This window comes from Caloenas nicobarica, chromosome 14, assembly GCF_036013445.1.
Source record: "Caloenas nicobarica isolate bCalNic1 chromosome 14, bCalNic1.hap1, whole genome shotgun sequence".
Lineage (NCBI taxonomy): Eukaryota > Metazoa > Chordata > Aves > Columbiformes > Columbidae > Caloenas > Caloenas nicobarica.
In genome coordinates this window covers 9,296,928-9,311,619 of record NC_088258.1, presented here as the reverse complement: position 1 = coordinate 9,311,619, position 14,692 = coordinate 9,296,928, and the positions used below count along the sequence as shown (strand labels likewise).

Below are 14,692 nucleotides of genomic sequence, written 5' to 3'. Positions count from 1 at the left end.
CAGCTGCTCGCAGCATCGATTACTCCTTCACTGAAAACCGTGTTTTTAAGGGATGTCGTGGGAAATGTCGGAAGTGTAAAAATCTGTCTCGTTGAATGGGCTTGTTGACCATCTGACCACGGTGGTGACCTGCCTCTCTTGCTACTGAGGTTCTGGTGCTTCAGAGGAAAACGAAAACAGGCCTAAGGCTCTGGATGGAAGGTGGTGCCCAGGAGGGTTTAAAACAACAATATGCTCTCCAGGCCTATGACTATAATTTTTTTTTTTTAACAAAACATACGAAATAATTATTTTTGTCAGGGGTTGGTAGTCAGAGATAGGCCAGCCTTGCCATTGGTGGCCTCAAGTGCTGGAAAACTTGGTCACACTGCAGAAATTATAGGATTTAAAACAAAGCGACCCTGACAGCTGTCTCAAGTGTCTTTATGCTTTCTGTGCTGGAGCACACAGAATTCATGCCTGACGTGTCTCCCTGTGTTTGTCAGGAGCAGCAGTGTCCTTTCCAAGATGATCTCAGCGGCTTTTTGTCTCCTCTGTCGTGTGACTCGGATTTTGAAACAACGGGGAGACCAGCCCTGTGTCATGAGACTGGGAGCAGGATCAGGAGTCTGGCTGTGGAGCTGGTGGATGTCCCTGAAGAGGGACTGTGCTGTGGGGCAGCAGCAGATGAACTTTGTGTTTCTGGTCCTGCATTGGTGATTTTGTGCTGGTGCGGGGTCGGTGGGAGGAGGGCGGTGGGTGCTGGAGGTGGCTGCAGTGCCAGGAATCACACTGGATCCCCTTCCTGCCCTCCTTGAAATGTGTTTGCAAATGCAAAGGAGGCAGTTTCTTATCTTGCAAGTTATCCAGCCTTTGAAAATTTGAGCCATGATGCTTGTCTTCCATGTTACTTATGCTTCATTAGCTTTCGTCTCTGAAATTTTTCAAGTGCAAACAGGAGATGAGTAATTGCTGCAAAAGAAAAGCATGAGCCAGGGCACAGCTCTGTGATTCTGTGTCTTGTGAACCTGGGAAGTGGGAGGCTTTTGCTCTGTCCCAGCCTTTGGTCAGGTCACATAACCCCTTCTCATATCTCCTTTTCCCCACCTTCAAACATGAGTATATGGTTAATAATGGTGTGGAACTGAGAGGTTTGTCATTTAAAGCAAGGAACTGTATTGCTCTTCTCTGGGCCAGTTTGTCCTCTGATTTAATGTGCCCATTGCAGAGTGGCTGTGTCCCAAACATGCTTGTCCCTCACCTGCCCTGGGGCTGACCATGTTTCTGAGTCATTGGTGTGTCCCTGGGGGTTGCATCCTGCTTGTGAGCTGAGTTTCTGTGTGCAAGATCTGTAGGTGAGCTTCCTAATTAACCTAAAATATCCTTCTTAATAAGGTGGGGAGTGCAGCCTAGGCGCTCTTTCTGTTGGAGAGTGGTCTGTGAGCCTCCTTTGTTCCCTGTGGAGCACCCCAGATGCCTGTAGCCATCCTCTCGGCTTTGCAGGTGCCTGGAAGGCAGAGCCTGGCTATGGGCATGGGGACCCTGAGGCATTTGTGACACTGGTCCCTGAGGATGCAGGTCATGCTCTTGAGCTGCTGGGAGGGAGGATGCTCTGTCTGCTCTGCTGTCGAGCCGGGATTCATGTGTTCACCTTTGTCTGCCCTCTTTCTCCATTTATCAGAGAGAACTCCGTGAGCAGGATAAATGTTCACACTCTTTCTGCTTCTTTCCCTGGCCCAGGGGACTTTCTGTCTTTGGACTTTTGTTTTTGTTGCGAGTCCAGCAGCTCTGGGCTGGGCACCTCTGCCAGAGCCCTCCTGAGAGCTCCGTGCCAGCTTCACCCATTAATGGTGTGTGGGTGGGCAAGAGGGTGCCCAGGGCTCCTCTCTCTGCGGGATGTGGAAGGGATGGTCTGGTGGCATTGCAGGGACAGAGCGTGTCTGTGTGCTGGTGTCTGGTCAGGGCAGGGTGACCGATGGCAAGGACCCCTGTGGTGTGCGTGTGAGCTGGGGGCTGGGGAGAGCTCCCCGCTGGCTGGGGATGTGGTTCACTGCCTGCAATGGAGCTGGAAAAAAAGGTTATTTTAAGAAAGAAACCTGAATACTTTGAATAAATGAATGGCAGTGTCTGGCCCCCAAGTGTTTGCTTTTCCCTTTTCAACAATTGCATTTAAGCAAATGTTGAAATGGAAGCGTTGCTATAAGACAGAGCCACGGTGCTTGGGTGCAGAACTGCTGATGTGAAACAGTATTTTTTTTTACCTCGTTTCCCTGGGGCGGTGTGTAGGTTGGCTGGCTGCGGCGGCTTTGCCCGTTGACCTGTTTGGACGGACGGGATGGTGTTGGTGGTGCCGGCAGAGTGGCAGTCGGGCTCCAGAGCTGGGTCCTGGGGCACAGCTGGACTTCAGGGGGCAACGGGCACGGAATGGTCCTTCTCCAAGTAGCTCTTGTTGAGTGTTTTGCCGAGGCCTTCACTGTGATTCCTGGCTCGTGGTGTGTGCAACCTCCTCTCCTGCACCTCCCAGCAGCCACTGGAGCCTGTGTCTCTCGTCCTAATTGAAACGTGGTTTTGCAGGGACAGGAGCAATTATTTCCCTGATGCTGGGTGGTGTTTTGTTCAGTGCTCAGGCAATGGCTCCTGGTGGAGAGATGCACTTCAAGTTAGAGACATGAAAGGAGAGGAAGCTTTTGCAAACCAGCTGGTGGAAAACATGGTATTTACCAGCTCACAGCTGAGCTTGGGAAGGTATTTTTATAGCTTCACATGGTTTGTGTGTGTTGTGTGTGTTTTTTTTCTCTGAACTTGCAAGCTGAATGCTGTTTTGGTTTTTGTTTTGCTTTGAAACTGTTTCACAGCCAGATAAAAGATGCTCTGTTTTCAGCTCTCATCCTCTGCTCTTCAGCTCCTGTTACCTTTTAACAGCACAAAGATGTTTTTTTGGAGGCTTGGCTTGAATTGGGATGAGGGAGATGTTGCACAGCTGAACTCCTCCTGCACAAGGGACACCAACTGTGTTCTGTGCAGGCACAGGAGGGGTTGCTGCTGCCTCCCCTCTGTCCCCAGAAGTAACCAAGCATGGTTGTGTGGTCCACAGGGCAGGCCTAGGACTGTCTGAACTTCTTGTGCTCCAGGGATGTTCTTGGGAGCAGGGGAGGACACAGCAGCAGGTGACAAAGAGGAGCTGCCCAGGTGGGGACAGGACGGTGCGTGGGGCTCGGCTGTCCCGTGCAGCGATGCTCAGGCTTCTCTGTTAAACTGGTTGCCTGCCTTGGTAGAGTTGGCTGCTCCTCTGTCCTGCTAAAAACATGGTTCTGCACAATGGGAGGTCCTGCCTCAAGGAAATGATGGGTTGTCACTGCATGTAACACAAGAACTGGTGTGGTTCTGTGGCTTCTGTGTTGACTGCTGGATAGTTAGCTCAGATGTGTATACAGGGCAGTGAGGAAAGAAGACTTTCTGTTTAGGTGGTTTTTTTGGATGTGAAAGGAAGATTTATTGCTGACTTTCATTGGCTTTGCGATTCACAGGGTCAGTGGAAAAGTACCGGTGACTCATGGGTTTGCTAACAGTTGATAAGGTTTTCAGAGCACACGACGGTGACTTGAACATCATACAGCTCTGTGAATGCTGGCCTCTTCCTAAATCCTTGGGCTCTGTTTTTTGAGGCTACCCTGTACTTCACTTAGCTGAATTGCTTCCTATCAGACTCCTTCTCTAGGCTTGCCCACTGTGTGATCTCCTTAAACTTCACTCCCTGCTCTCTGTGGGGCCTTGACGCTGCTTTGGGCTTTGGACCATATGGATTTGCATTCTGAAGGCTGCTGTTGCCTTGTGCTTCTGTCCAGAAACAGTTCCTAAGGCACTTGCAGCCTCCTCTGCCTCACCTGTGCTCCTGAGAGGAGTGCCTGGGGTGCACTGTGGCTCCCCTGGGCTCTGGGTGCTGGGGTGTCTGAGATCCCGCTCTGCTCCCGGCTCCCTCCTGCAGCAGTTGGCTGTGCCCCCAGCACAGACAGAAACCGGGGTAGGGCCCTGTGGGGATGGATGGCAGTGACAGATGAACCCTGCGCTATGGAGCTGAGCACTGCTGGGAAACCTGTTCTTACCCCAGACCTGGAGATTCTGCCTTGTGTTTTGGCACTTTTTTTTTTAATAGTTGTTCGCCTTTTGGACCTGGGGGCTCTTTGGGATACATGTTGTAACCTGTGCCTGTCACCTCACACCCAGCTGGGACTCTGCAAGCTGTTTCAGGGACTAGATGTGGAGTGTTTTGCTTGTTTGGTTTTTTTTTGGTTTTTAATTTTATTTTATTTTTGCAGCCATTGCTTTTGGTAAGAGGCTGTGCCAGTTCAGGATGCAGAGGAGCTGCATGCTGCCTTTGCTCTCCTCCCCAAGTGCAGGTGCATCTACCCTTGCCCCAGTCCCAAAAGAGGGTTGTGGTGGGTAATTGTTCCTCCTGGCTTGTAGCATCTCTCATTTTTTCTGAATCCAGCTGAAACCTTTGAGTTTTTAAGGTCAGGTTGCTAAGTTACACCTCCTTGGAGGAGCAGGCTGAGCAGCGTGTTACAGGCAGGAGCAGCTGGTGGCTGTGAGGTCTGGGAGCAGTGTCCCTTTGCAATAACCAGGCTCTCCTGGTGCCTCTCCCTGCCATCCTCTGCCAGTCCCAGGCTAATCTCAGTACCTCATTTAGCTGTTCTTCCGCAAATCTTCAGCTTTGTAAGTTTCCTTTGCTTGGCAGATTTAGTGACCTAATTGAGCGTATAGCGGAGCCACCAACAATTGAAATGCTGTGCTGTCCCACAGGAGGAGGAGGAGCAGCCATTTGGCTTCTGCATCTTTCTTTTTAAATCTTTATTTGCCTTTTGGGGCTGTGAGCTCTTTGGGATATATGTTATCCCTCTTGGAGCTTGGAAATAGCCTCATGTGTTGAGATGTATGTCTGTCACCAAGCCATAGCACTGGAGCAAGGTCTGGAGCAGCTGCTGCCCTGCTCCTCTGCCCCTCTCCCTCTTCAGCCTTGCTCCTTGGCTTATCCTCCTTCTCTCCTTCCCATTTTCCACAAGCAGCCTGGCTCTGGGAAGACTGGGGGGAGCTGGGTTAGCACAGTGTGCACTTAGGTTTGTCTAAGGGCTTCCCCCTTGCCAGGAACAAGGCATCTGCGGAGGGTCACCATCCTCAGGCATGTCAAGGAGGTGTGTGGGAGATTTCTCTCTTACTTCTATGGGAAATCATGTAAATCAGTAAGACTTATTTGGGTCCTTTTTCAATTGTGTGAGAAGTGAGTTTAGGGGTATTTTTCCCTTCCTGCTTGCTATCTCTATGTTGCTGGATTTCTGCTGTGGCTGGCATGGTGAGTCCTCCGTCCTTCCTCTGAGCAAGGTGGAGGTTCTGTCCCCTCTCTTTCAAAATGAGACTAAAATAAGCTTTCAGACTGGGCTGGGAAAGTGCCCTCTGAAGATGCAACTTCTCCCATATTGAAATAAGCAGGAGGACAGAATGGGGGATGTGCAGTTGCTTGCAGGAGGGCTGCAGGATCTAGCTTTCCCTCATTTAACTTGCATTAGGCTTTTTTCTGCCCCTCCCTTCCCTTTATATCTGCTCAGCCCTTCCCTTCTCTTCCCCTGGGGCGCTGGATAAGCCATTGGGTAAGGACATCACCGTGGGGAAGGTGCTGGACACAGCACACATTTTGATATTTTGAGATGTGCTCTACCTTTTTTTTTTTTTTCCTTCCTTGTCACAGTGGCTATTTTAATTTGTTAGTCTGTTTGCTTTCAATGAAAGAGCCTGGGGAAGCAGCACTTGTCCCCTGGGTGTCATGGGCTGTGCCTTGGGTGGGGGATGCTGGAGCAGGCTGCTGGGCTTGCACCCTGTCTGGAACAACCAGCTTGTCCCCAGGGCTGGTGGCAGGGGACCTGGCCCTGGGGACTGTTCTCATGTTTCTGCATCTGCCCGCAGACTGGGAGCGATGGAGTTGTCACTGGGCTCTGGCATGAGCTCTCGCATGCGGCCAGAAGGATTTTTCCTCCCTTGTCAAGACTTGATTATGTGCTCTCTTTTCTACCAAAATGTTGAACAGCAGCTAAATATAGGCTGTAACAGCGTTGATTATGGCTTTTCTAATGGAGCTTTACACTCCATCAGGGATCTTTACTAATGGGATGTGGCATCCTTGATAGCGCCTGGCTGCGGAGCCTGCTTGGGACGGGTGCGTGGATGCAGATGTGACTTCCCGGGGCAGACATCGGGTTCCAGCTGGCAGTCGCTGCTGAGGCGTCTGGAGTTCTATGCAAGATGGTAGATCCAGGGAGCCCAACTTTGCTTTGGCATTCAAGTTCTGATTTCAGATAGAAACAGGTTTCTAGTTGCTTTGCTTTTTCTGATATAAATCATTGTCTGCAGCTACACGACCTAAAAATTGCTTTTCTAAGGGCGTGAAATCTTCCCTTACCCCTGTGTGATTTGTGTGAGTGGCACTGTAGGCACAAAGGGATGTTAGCACTTAAAATGCTAATGCTGTTCAGCAGGTGATAGAGCTATATGCAGGTGTGTTTAAAAGCACTGAGATTTACACGCAAGAAAAAAAGGAATGTTTTGAACTCTGGCAGTGCCCAGGACTCATTTATGCAGCACAGCAATGCGTTAAGTTACATCCCTGTTGTCTTGTGCCAGTGAAATGTGTTCCAGTGCGAGGTACATGCGTTTTACTGAAATAGAAACAACTCAGGATGCTAATTCTGGTTTTGTGTCTCCTGGCATAGCTTGTTTTCACTTTGATGCAAGTGAAGCTGGGGCTTGGGGCGGGTGGGATGGTGCTGTGTGCCTGGTGGTGCCTTGCTGGGGCAGTGCTGTCCCTGCAGCCATCCCTGTCCCCAGGGCACTCAGCGACAGCTCTGCGGGACCTGGGAATCAAGGGCAAATGTGATTAACATGGAAATTAATTTCTGAACCTAAATGTTGAAATGTGCTCCCCATTCCTCCTCCAATGGATGCATCGTTTAGGATGTGGGTAAGAAGCCCCAGTGGTGAGCGCAGGGGGTGCCTGGTGGCCGTGGCTCCTACTCGTCCATGTGTCCGATTCATCCCTGTCCCGTGGGAGCCCTGCATGGGGCCGCAGCTCTGCCCCAGCCCCTGTGTCGCTGCTTGCTCGTGAGTTACATCAGATGCCCATACCAGTCAGGAGCTGCTGTCGCATTTGTGAAGGGAGTGAAAAACGATCATAATAAATGTAGCGGTGACAGGCAACTGCTGAGGGTCAGGAGCTTTTGTGTGATCGACTCTCCCTCTGTGACCTTGAGGACTGGCTTAATGGAAATAGGATAAAATTTAGTGCTGTTACGTGAGGGAGGCAGAGTGCTTGCCCTGCCATCCACACCAGGAGCTCAGCTCTGAGTGATGCTCTGGGATGGGTCTGAGCTGGAGGGAGGGCAGTGAGGGATGTGGAAACAGCTGTGGGGAATGAAAGATCATTTTGTGAGAGGAGGCTGGAAGAACTTGCCTTAATCAGCCTAGAAAAATGCAGGCTGAAAGGGGCTGTGACTGCAGTGTAATGGAAATTAATCATGGGAGCAAACACCAGAGAGGGGGAATAATTATTTAAGCTAAAGTTTAATATTGGTGCAAGAACAAACGAGCATAAACCAGCTAAAAATTGAGTTTTGGATGGAAATTTGAAGGTATTGTACCATTCAGTATGAGATTTGGGAACAGCCTTGTGTGAGGAGGGGCCCTTTGCCAAGCCCCCTCGGGGTGTGCTGGGGAGCTCGGTCAGGCTCAGGTGTGGGCTCTGTGACAGCGGGGACAGGGCTGGACAGCCCTGGGTGATCCCAGCCTGCAGCCTTGGCACAGGGCCATCCTGCCACATCTCCTTGCACCGTGGTGGTGTAGGACATTTGTTCCTCTTTAGTGCACTTCTGGGATCTTTGCAGAATGGCATAGGCCAGTGTCATTTCTGAGGATGGCACCTGAGGATCATCTTTTGAGGGACACTGTGGAGTGAAGCAGAAGAAAGGGGACCTGCTCCCATGCCCCGCTGTGAGGCTTGGCATACTCTGGGGTTTTGAAGAAGTTGTGCTGCTAGCACGCCTGTGGGCATCTTGGTCACCCCTACAGCTTTCGAGCCATGTCATCAGACTCGATTGAGTTTTGACCCCATAGAGACCTTGAACTTGTGTTTCTACACATTGTTTGACACCTTCATGAACTCTATAGTGCCTGCTGTGTGAGTCTGCCTTGGTATAGAGTGGACCTTCCCTACAGACCATGTCCCTGGGACCCCCGTGTGACTCGATTTCCACCACGAGAAGCATTCTGCCATCTCAGATGATGCTCAGTGCTAACTGGGGTTTTTAATTCTTTTAAGGGGAATTTGTATCACTTCAGTCTTGAACCGTCTGGTTTGTTTATTTGCTTAATTCTAAGTATCTGTGAGTTTTTTGAGGTGAGATGGGTGCTAGAATATTTAATGTGCTGTTTATGCTGATTGTGGCTTGCAGCTCAAGATGCAAATCCGAATTAAAATACACTAGCAAAAGGAGAAGGCTTTACTGAAATATAGCAGCAAATAAAGGCTGCAGTGTGGTGTTGGGAAGGACCGTATGTTCTCAGTCCAGTGGCAGGAGGACCCTGCCTTGAAGAAGCCATTCCACCAACTGAAAGAGGCATGCCCTTTGTTTTCTCCCCTCAAGGTCTCTGGACAGAAAGCCACAGCGACCGCTCCTGGGGAAGTCCCGGACGCTGCCCAGCATCCCGCAGTCCCCGGTCCTGAGCAGGCTTCCCCTCCTCGACTCAACGGCATACAGGGAGGAGATGCCGGAGCAGAAGCCCTACAAGAAGCACTCGTCCTCTGACCACCAGAAAGGCTGTACAGTCCCTTCTGCCGGTGAGTGCTGTAGTGCTGGGGTGAGCTTCCACCCCATTCTGTCAGGGGATGTGCAAAATCCTAGCAAACCTTTCCAGCTTCTCCAGGGGCACGAATATCAAAATAAATGCAACCTCACCCTGTGTGAGGTTTATCCTGCTCCAAAACCATCCCTTCTTGATGAGGGAAATACCTGTGGGCAAGGTTGTGTAGCTGGCTCCTGGGGAACGCGAGGGACTTGGGATGCTTGTGATTAGGGAGGTAATTGCAGGTGACTCCATCGCTTGGATTTGAAGACAGCTTGTGAGGTTCTGTGAGCCCTCAGTACTTCCTGTGTCATGGTTTGCAAGAACAGACCTGAATAAATGATGGGCATCTGCTTCCTGGTAGAGGGCAGAACAAAGTGCTTTGCAGGACCTGTGCCTGATAGAGCATCCACTGGGAAGGACACTGCGTCCAGGGCACCCTGCGGTACCCGGCAGGTCCCCAGTTGCTGTGCTGGTGCTTCCAGGGAGCTGTGCTGGAGGTGGAGAGAGTGGAGGCTGCTGTAAGACCACGGGATGAAGTCCCAGCGTGAGTCAGACCCAGTTGAAACCTCATCATCTTCTGCTGCAAACGCCTCATCTTGTGTGAGTGCAGATGTGCAGCAGGGAGCAGCCACCCTAGAGCAAACCCTGTGCATAGCCCTCCTGGCACAGCATGTGTAGGGAAGAGTCCTGGTTGCATGGAGCAAGTGTTTAGGATGTTGCTTTATTCATGGCTAGAATGTTTCTAGGATGCCAAGAAGAGGAGTATGAAAACTCTCACAGGTTGAAAGGCTCCCTCCACAGCTAGAACCTTGGATGAATTAATGAGAAGCTGTTTTCTGTCCAAATACTCCCAGGTTGTTTTCCTGGTTCCTTGATACTCAGGAACTGCTAATTAGCTCCTCATTAAGGCTATCAGCATGCTATCATGAAGGGAGGGGAAAAAAGCTTTTCTGAACATTGCCTTGTTGTTGTATGAGTCTCTTGGTTTTGGCAGCATTTACCTGTAACACAGCACTAAATTTGTCTTAGCCCTGAGACAGCAAGTGGTGGCCTCCACTGCAGGTCTGGCCTCACTTGTGGGGATGCAGCAGCTCTTACGTTGCAGGGACTGCGCTGCTGGCAGGGAGTGACATCTGGACAGCAGGACAAGAGCAGAGCAGCACGTGGCACAGGAGGTTAATGAACCCCGGTGTGCTGACGAAGAAAGTGACGTTCCCACGAGTACTTATGAATAAGAGCCGGGCTGCAGAGTGCCATGAGGGAGAGAAGATCCTTAAAGAACTTGTGAATTTGCTTTGAGCAGGTGCTACTGCTCCCTGTTTGAGGTGGGGGACATGCGGCCAGCTGCAGTGGGGGACGTGTGGTCAAAGCCACCTCGGAAGGAGGCTTGCCCGCAGGGGTGCAAGGCTTTGGCAGGAGCAGGGCTGTTGGTGGGAGAAATGTGAAGCTCGTTGCCAGGGAGAGACCACTGCTCTGTGGAGAAGAACCTGGGCTCTGGCTTCTCACTGTTCTTGCGGCCACCAGCAGAGGAGTTGCCAAGTGAGGTGGGAGAGGCTGTTTCCTGCATGGATGAGACGTGACATCCTCATCTCACCTCTGGGATGTGTTCCCTGGTCCTTTGCTTTGTGTCCTGTGGTTCCAGTGTGGCAGCTCTGGAGGAGGAGAGTCCCCAGTCACTCTGTGGGAGGTCACAGGAGATTGTTCTGCTGTGGCATCACAGCTCCTGGGCAGGTCTTTGTGCTGACACTAAGGTGCCTGATGGGGAACCAGGGCCCCAAGGACAGCCAGGAGAGCTGAGCCTGTGGCTGCTGAGCTTGCCAAACCCTTTCCTTCTCTCAAAACCAACCTTCTTGTGTGGCAAGCCAGCTACCTGGCTGGGCTGGTGAATGGGTCTGGGTTTCCTGTTGGTCTGGTTTTGCTGTACCCTTCCAGGTAACCTGCTACAGGTGATAGTGGAGTCAGCTGGGACAAGCTTTGAGCTCTCCATCCCTCTTATGGAGATGTTCCTTTTCCCCAGGTTTCCTGTAGCAGAGGCTCAGACATAGATTCCAGGAATTCTACTAAAATAATTTATTTGCAAGGTACAGTGTATGGTAGCTTGAGCTGGTGCCTCCTGAAGAGAGACCCTCAGCAGAAAGAAACTTGGACAATTGCACCCCTACAATCCAAGCCCCCACCCTCTTGTGTCACTTCAGGCCAACTGCAAAATTAGAGGCTGGGGTCTCCCTGTTCTTCATGGAATCTCTTGGTTTTTGTCAGGTGGGCTGTCAAAATTCTGACCTTCTGTTGCTATTTTGCACTCACAGCTGGAGAAAATAAGTTCTTGGTAATAGTCAAAACATTCTTCTGTTAGACACAGTTCTGGTCCTTATCTCCAAGGATGCAGCTCCCCTTATCTTCTACCTTGAAGACTCCGAGGCCTTTTTACTTAACAAAGCAGGAAGTTCAAAGGTTCACAGCTTGCAGAAGTTATGCTAAGCAAACTTACTTATGCTAAGTGATTTCTATAGAAGCAGTTTCTAAACAAGTTCTGTAAGAAGCAGTATAACCAATAATTTGGTGAACTATGGCAGTCTGTTCCCTAACCCTTCACTCCCTCACCTGGAGCAGCATTCCTGGGTTAATGCAAAACTCCTGGTGGCCACGAGCCTGGGTTGTAGTGAGGGGGCACAGGAGCAAACAGCTTGGTCAGACAGGAGCAGGGGCAGCTCCTGCCTTGTCCAAACCATTACCGGTTCGGTGTTGTTTTGCAGTGTCCCAAGTGGCTTCACACGTGCTGGTAGCACAGAAATGAGCTGCCTTTGGCATGTCCTTCCTTTTGTGCCCCCGTGAAGTTTTAGGGATAGGACTGAGACACTTTTTGTTGCACTCTTCCCTCTGCAGTAGGCAAGGGCTTTTTAGCCTGTGGTTCCCTGCAGCTCTAACGTGCCCAGCCTGCACAGAGGGGTTGCTGTATGTGTTTTGCATGCCTGACCCCATGCAGTTCCCTTTGCCTCGCACCTGGAAGGAGCAGACTATGGAGCTTTTTACCTGCCTCTTCTTTTCCTTGTCTGTCTGCAGCATGCTGGGCTCTTCTGAAACTAGTTTTGTGCCCCACTGTGAAGCAGCTAACTGGTAGCACACTTGGTATGAGCTTATTGGGAATTATGCCTATGGAAGGAAAAGAAAGAAGCTGAAAGGAAGCAGCTGGATTTTAGCTTAGACTAGGGCCCTGGGATTAATTCTCCTAATACAGGGATGTTTTAGATGGGCTTCCACTGCATCTGGGTGAGTGATCTTGTACCTGTGTTGAACTTAGCATGGGTATACAGCCTGCTCCTGAAACAGCTTTGCTTGCAGAGGTGCCTGCCCTGTGTGTTCAGCTGAGTGGTGATGCTGGTCCCCTGCTCCTTTCTCTGTTGACATCCTGTTTGACAAGAGGAAGACTCTTGGCTCTGAAACTTCAGCTCGATGCCTGGACAATGTGCCACCCACCCGAGCAAGAGGAACAGAAGGACCTTTTACACCAGCCCATACATTGGTGTTGGTGCTGAGGAAAACCTTCTGTGTTGCTTGCAGTGGCTGAGGGATTGGCCTGTCCATGCTGAGAGGGGAGCTACTGGTGTGGCAGCTGGTGTCTGTCCTTTCTGTCCCCTCTGTCCTTTGGTGCATGTCCTCCCCAACACTTCAGAAAGAAGAAATATTTTGCAGCAATTGCTATTGCTAAGCCCAAGAAGACACTTTATCTTTTAGATGTGCTGATGTTGCTGGGCATTGCTCTGGGTGATGGAGAGATGAGCAGCTTCAAGGCAGAAGAACATAGGGATGGTTGGCTTCCAGCCTGTGGGCTTGCTCCTGTCCTTGGCATTTTCTCTCCAGGAACTTCTTGATCTTTCCCTTCTGGCTGTTTTGGGCTTGATCATTGGTTTATTTTGCTTGGTAGAAATCAGAAACAAGCTTCTTTAGCTGGTAGAAAAGCTTTTTGGGGTAGACAAGGTCCTGGCTCCCTCTGTGGTGACTCCCCTCCTCCTGGGCATAGGACTGTAGCCCTTCTGCCCAAGCAAGGGGGAGAGGTTTGGAGGGGATCACCTCCAGGGCAGGCAAGGGAGCAGCTCTGCTCCTGCTCCAGGACTGCGCTGGAGGATGCAGCTGCCTGTAGCCCCTTGGAGACAGGAGGGACCAAGAGCAGCCAAATCCATGGGAAATGGGCATCAGTGAGACCAGGTGTGGCCTTGTTGGTCTATGAGGCTCTGAACCACAACTCCTTTGTCCTCAGGAGAGATGTCCCACTTAGAGGAGTGGGTGTCCTGGGTGGCTGTCCTTTCCCTTGCGCCCTGGTAGCTGAGCTCCGCTCAGCACACAGCCTTGGCCCTCCCTCACCCAGAGCAGCGGTGGCTGTGTCCGGACATCCCATGGGGCTGGGAAGGCACAGCCTTGGGGACAGAAGCTGGTGCAGGAGGTGACTGAGCCATTGCAGGTGAGCACCAGGGCTGGCTCCTCTTTCCACATGCACTTTTCCTGTGTGTTGGGCGAGTCTCCTCCCGGGCTCGGTGCCTGTGTTGCGAAGTTTCCTGCTGTGTCCCCGGAGCGATGGTATCTCGTGGTGGCAGTCTGAATCTGGGCTCCGATTGACGTGTTTGTGCCTTGAATAATCACAGCTTTCAAACGGCAGTTCCTGTGTTGTATGAGTTGACATTTGGAGAGGAGCAGCAGCAGCTTATTAAACTGAAAGTAGGGGCGGAAAAAAAAAAAGATGCGATGCTAGGTAGTGCTGTGCTCCAGGTTGCCTCTTTGTTTGCATTTTTAAGCTCTCTGCCTTTCTCTTCTTCCCTCTAGTTCTCTGTTCTACTAGTTTCAATTCAGTGCCTTCAGATTGACTGGCAGGACTTTGAACGCAGTGAGCTGTCTGTACACCTTAAAAAGCTCAAGGAGCTTGGGGAAGAGACACTTTGAGATGCAGAAGATGGAGCAGCCGGTCACTGCTCTGAGGCTGCAGTGGCTTGTAGGCCAGCCTCTCATCATATTCAGTGTAAAACCCACAGCCTTGCTGGGTAAACTAGGCTTCGCTCACTTTGTGGCTGGGTTTTACCTTAAGGCCTTTATTTGCCTTAAACTCTGGAAGAATTTTGTTCCTCAGCCCTGGCATAGCGGGGTTGTGGGCATTCCTGCCTGAGACAGATGATACTGTCTTGGGAAGAAGCTGCAGGAGACGGAGGGTTTCTGAGGACAATCATGTGAGAGACCCCTTGGGGCTGCAATGGCTAATAATTGATCATTTTTACAAGAATTGAGCAAGAGAGTTTTATTATTTGTTGTGGCTATTAAGAAGTGATTTTGGTTGGGAGGCAGGAGGCAGGGCAAACTCCAGATGTGAAGATGAGATTGGCAACAAAAAGCTCACGGCATCCAAGCTGCTTGGAAAAGAGCAGAGCTGTGATATTATGGAGACATTTCCTATTGTGCTTTGTTGTTTTCCCTTTTGTTGCAATGAAATATGGTCAGTCCTACTCCGGGGGCTTCAGCTCTGTGTGATGCCGACTGTCTTCTGCTGCCGCCACGTTCTCCACATCAATGAGATTTTGTCTGCGGGCGCCCCAGCCCCGCAGCGTGGCGTCAGATGGTGCTGCTGGCGAGGGGCTGTGCGGAGCTCGGGGAGAACCAAGGTCTGGTTTCTGTCCTTGGTTTGGCTGTTGATTTGCTTTTGGCTGTGCCATAAAGAGTTTTCTGGAGGAGGAGATGGTAGTAAATCCTTTTGCAATCTGCAACATTTGTGGTGCCTCAGTTTTCCCATTCACAAAGCAAGATTTATTATTGCTAGCAAGTATAGAGCAGGTGAATACCTGCAGGA

The 14,692-nt window shown here is 50.8% G+C and overlaps 1 protein-coding gene across 3 annotated transcripts in view; it reads left to right on the top strand.

Moving 5' to 3' along the window:
• Positions 1 to 14,692, top strand: part of LOC135994232 (ankyrin repeat and fibronectin type-III domain-containing protein 1-like) — a 227,774-nt gene that overhangs the window by 53,745 nt on the left and 159,337 nt on the right. For all 3 annotated transcript variants that reach the window (XM_065644654.1, XM_065644652.1, XM_065644653.1), the window contains exon 3: positions 8,664 to 8,857. In XM_065644654.1, coding sequence (XP_065500726.1) covers positions 8,664 to 8,857 — 194 coding nt within the window. The remainder of the gene's footprint in view (positions 1 to 8,663; positions 8,858 to 14,692) is intronic.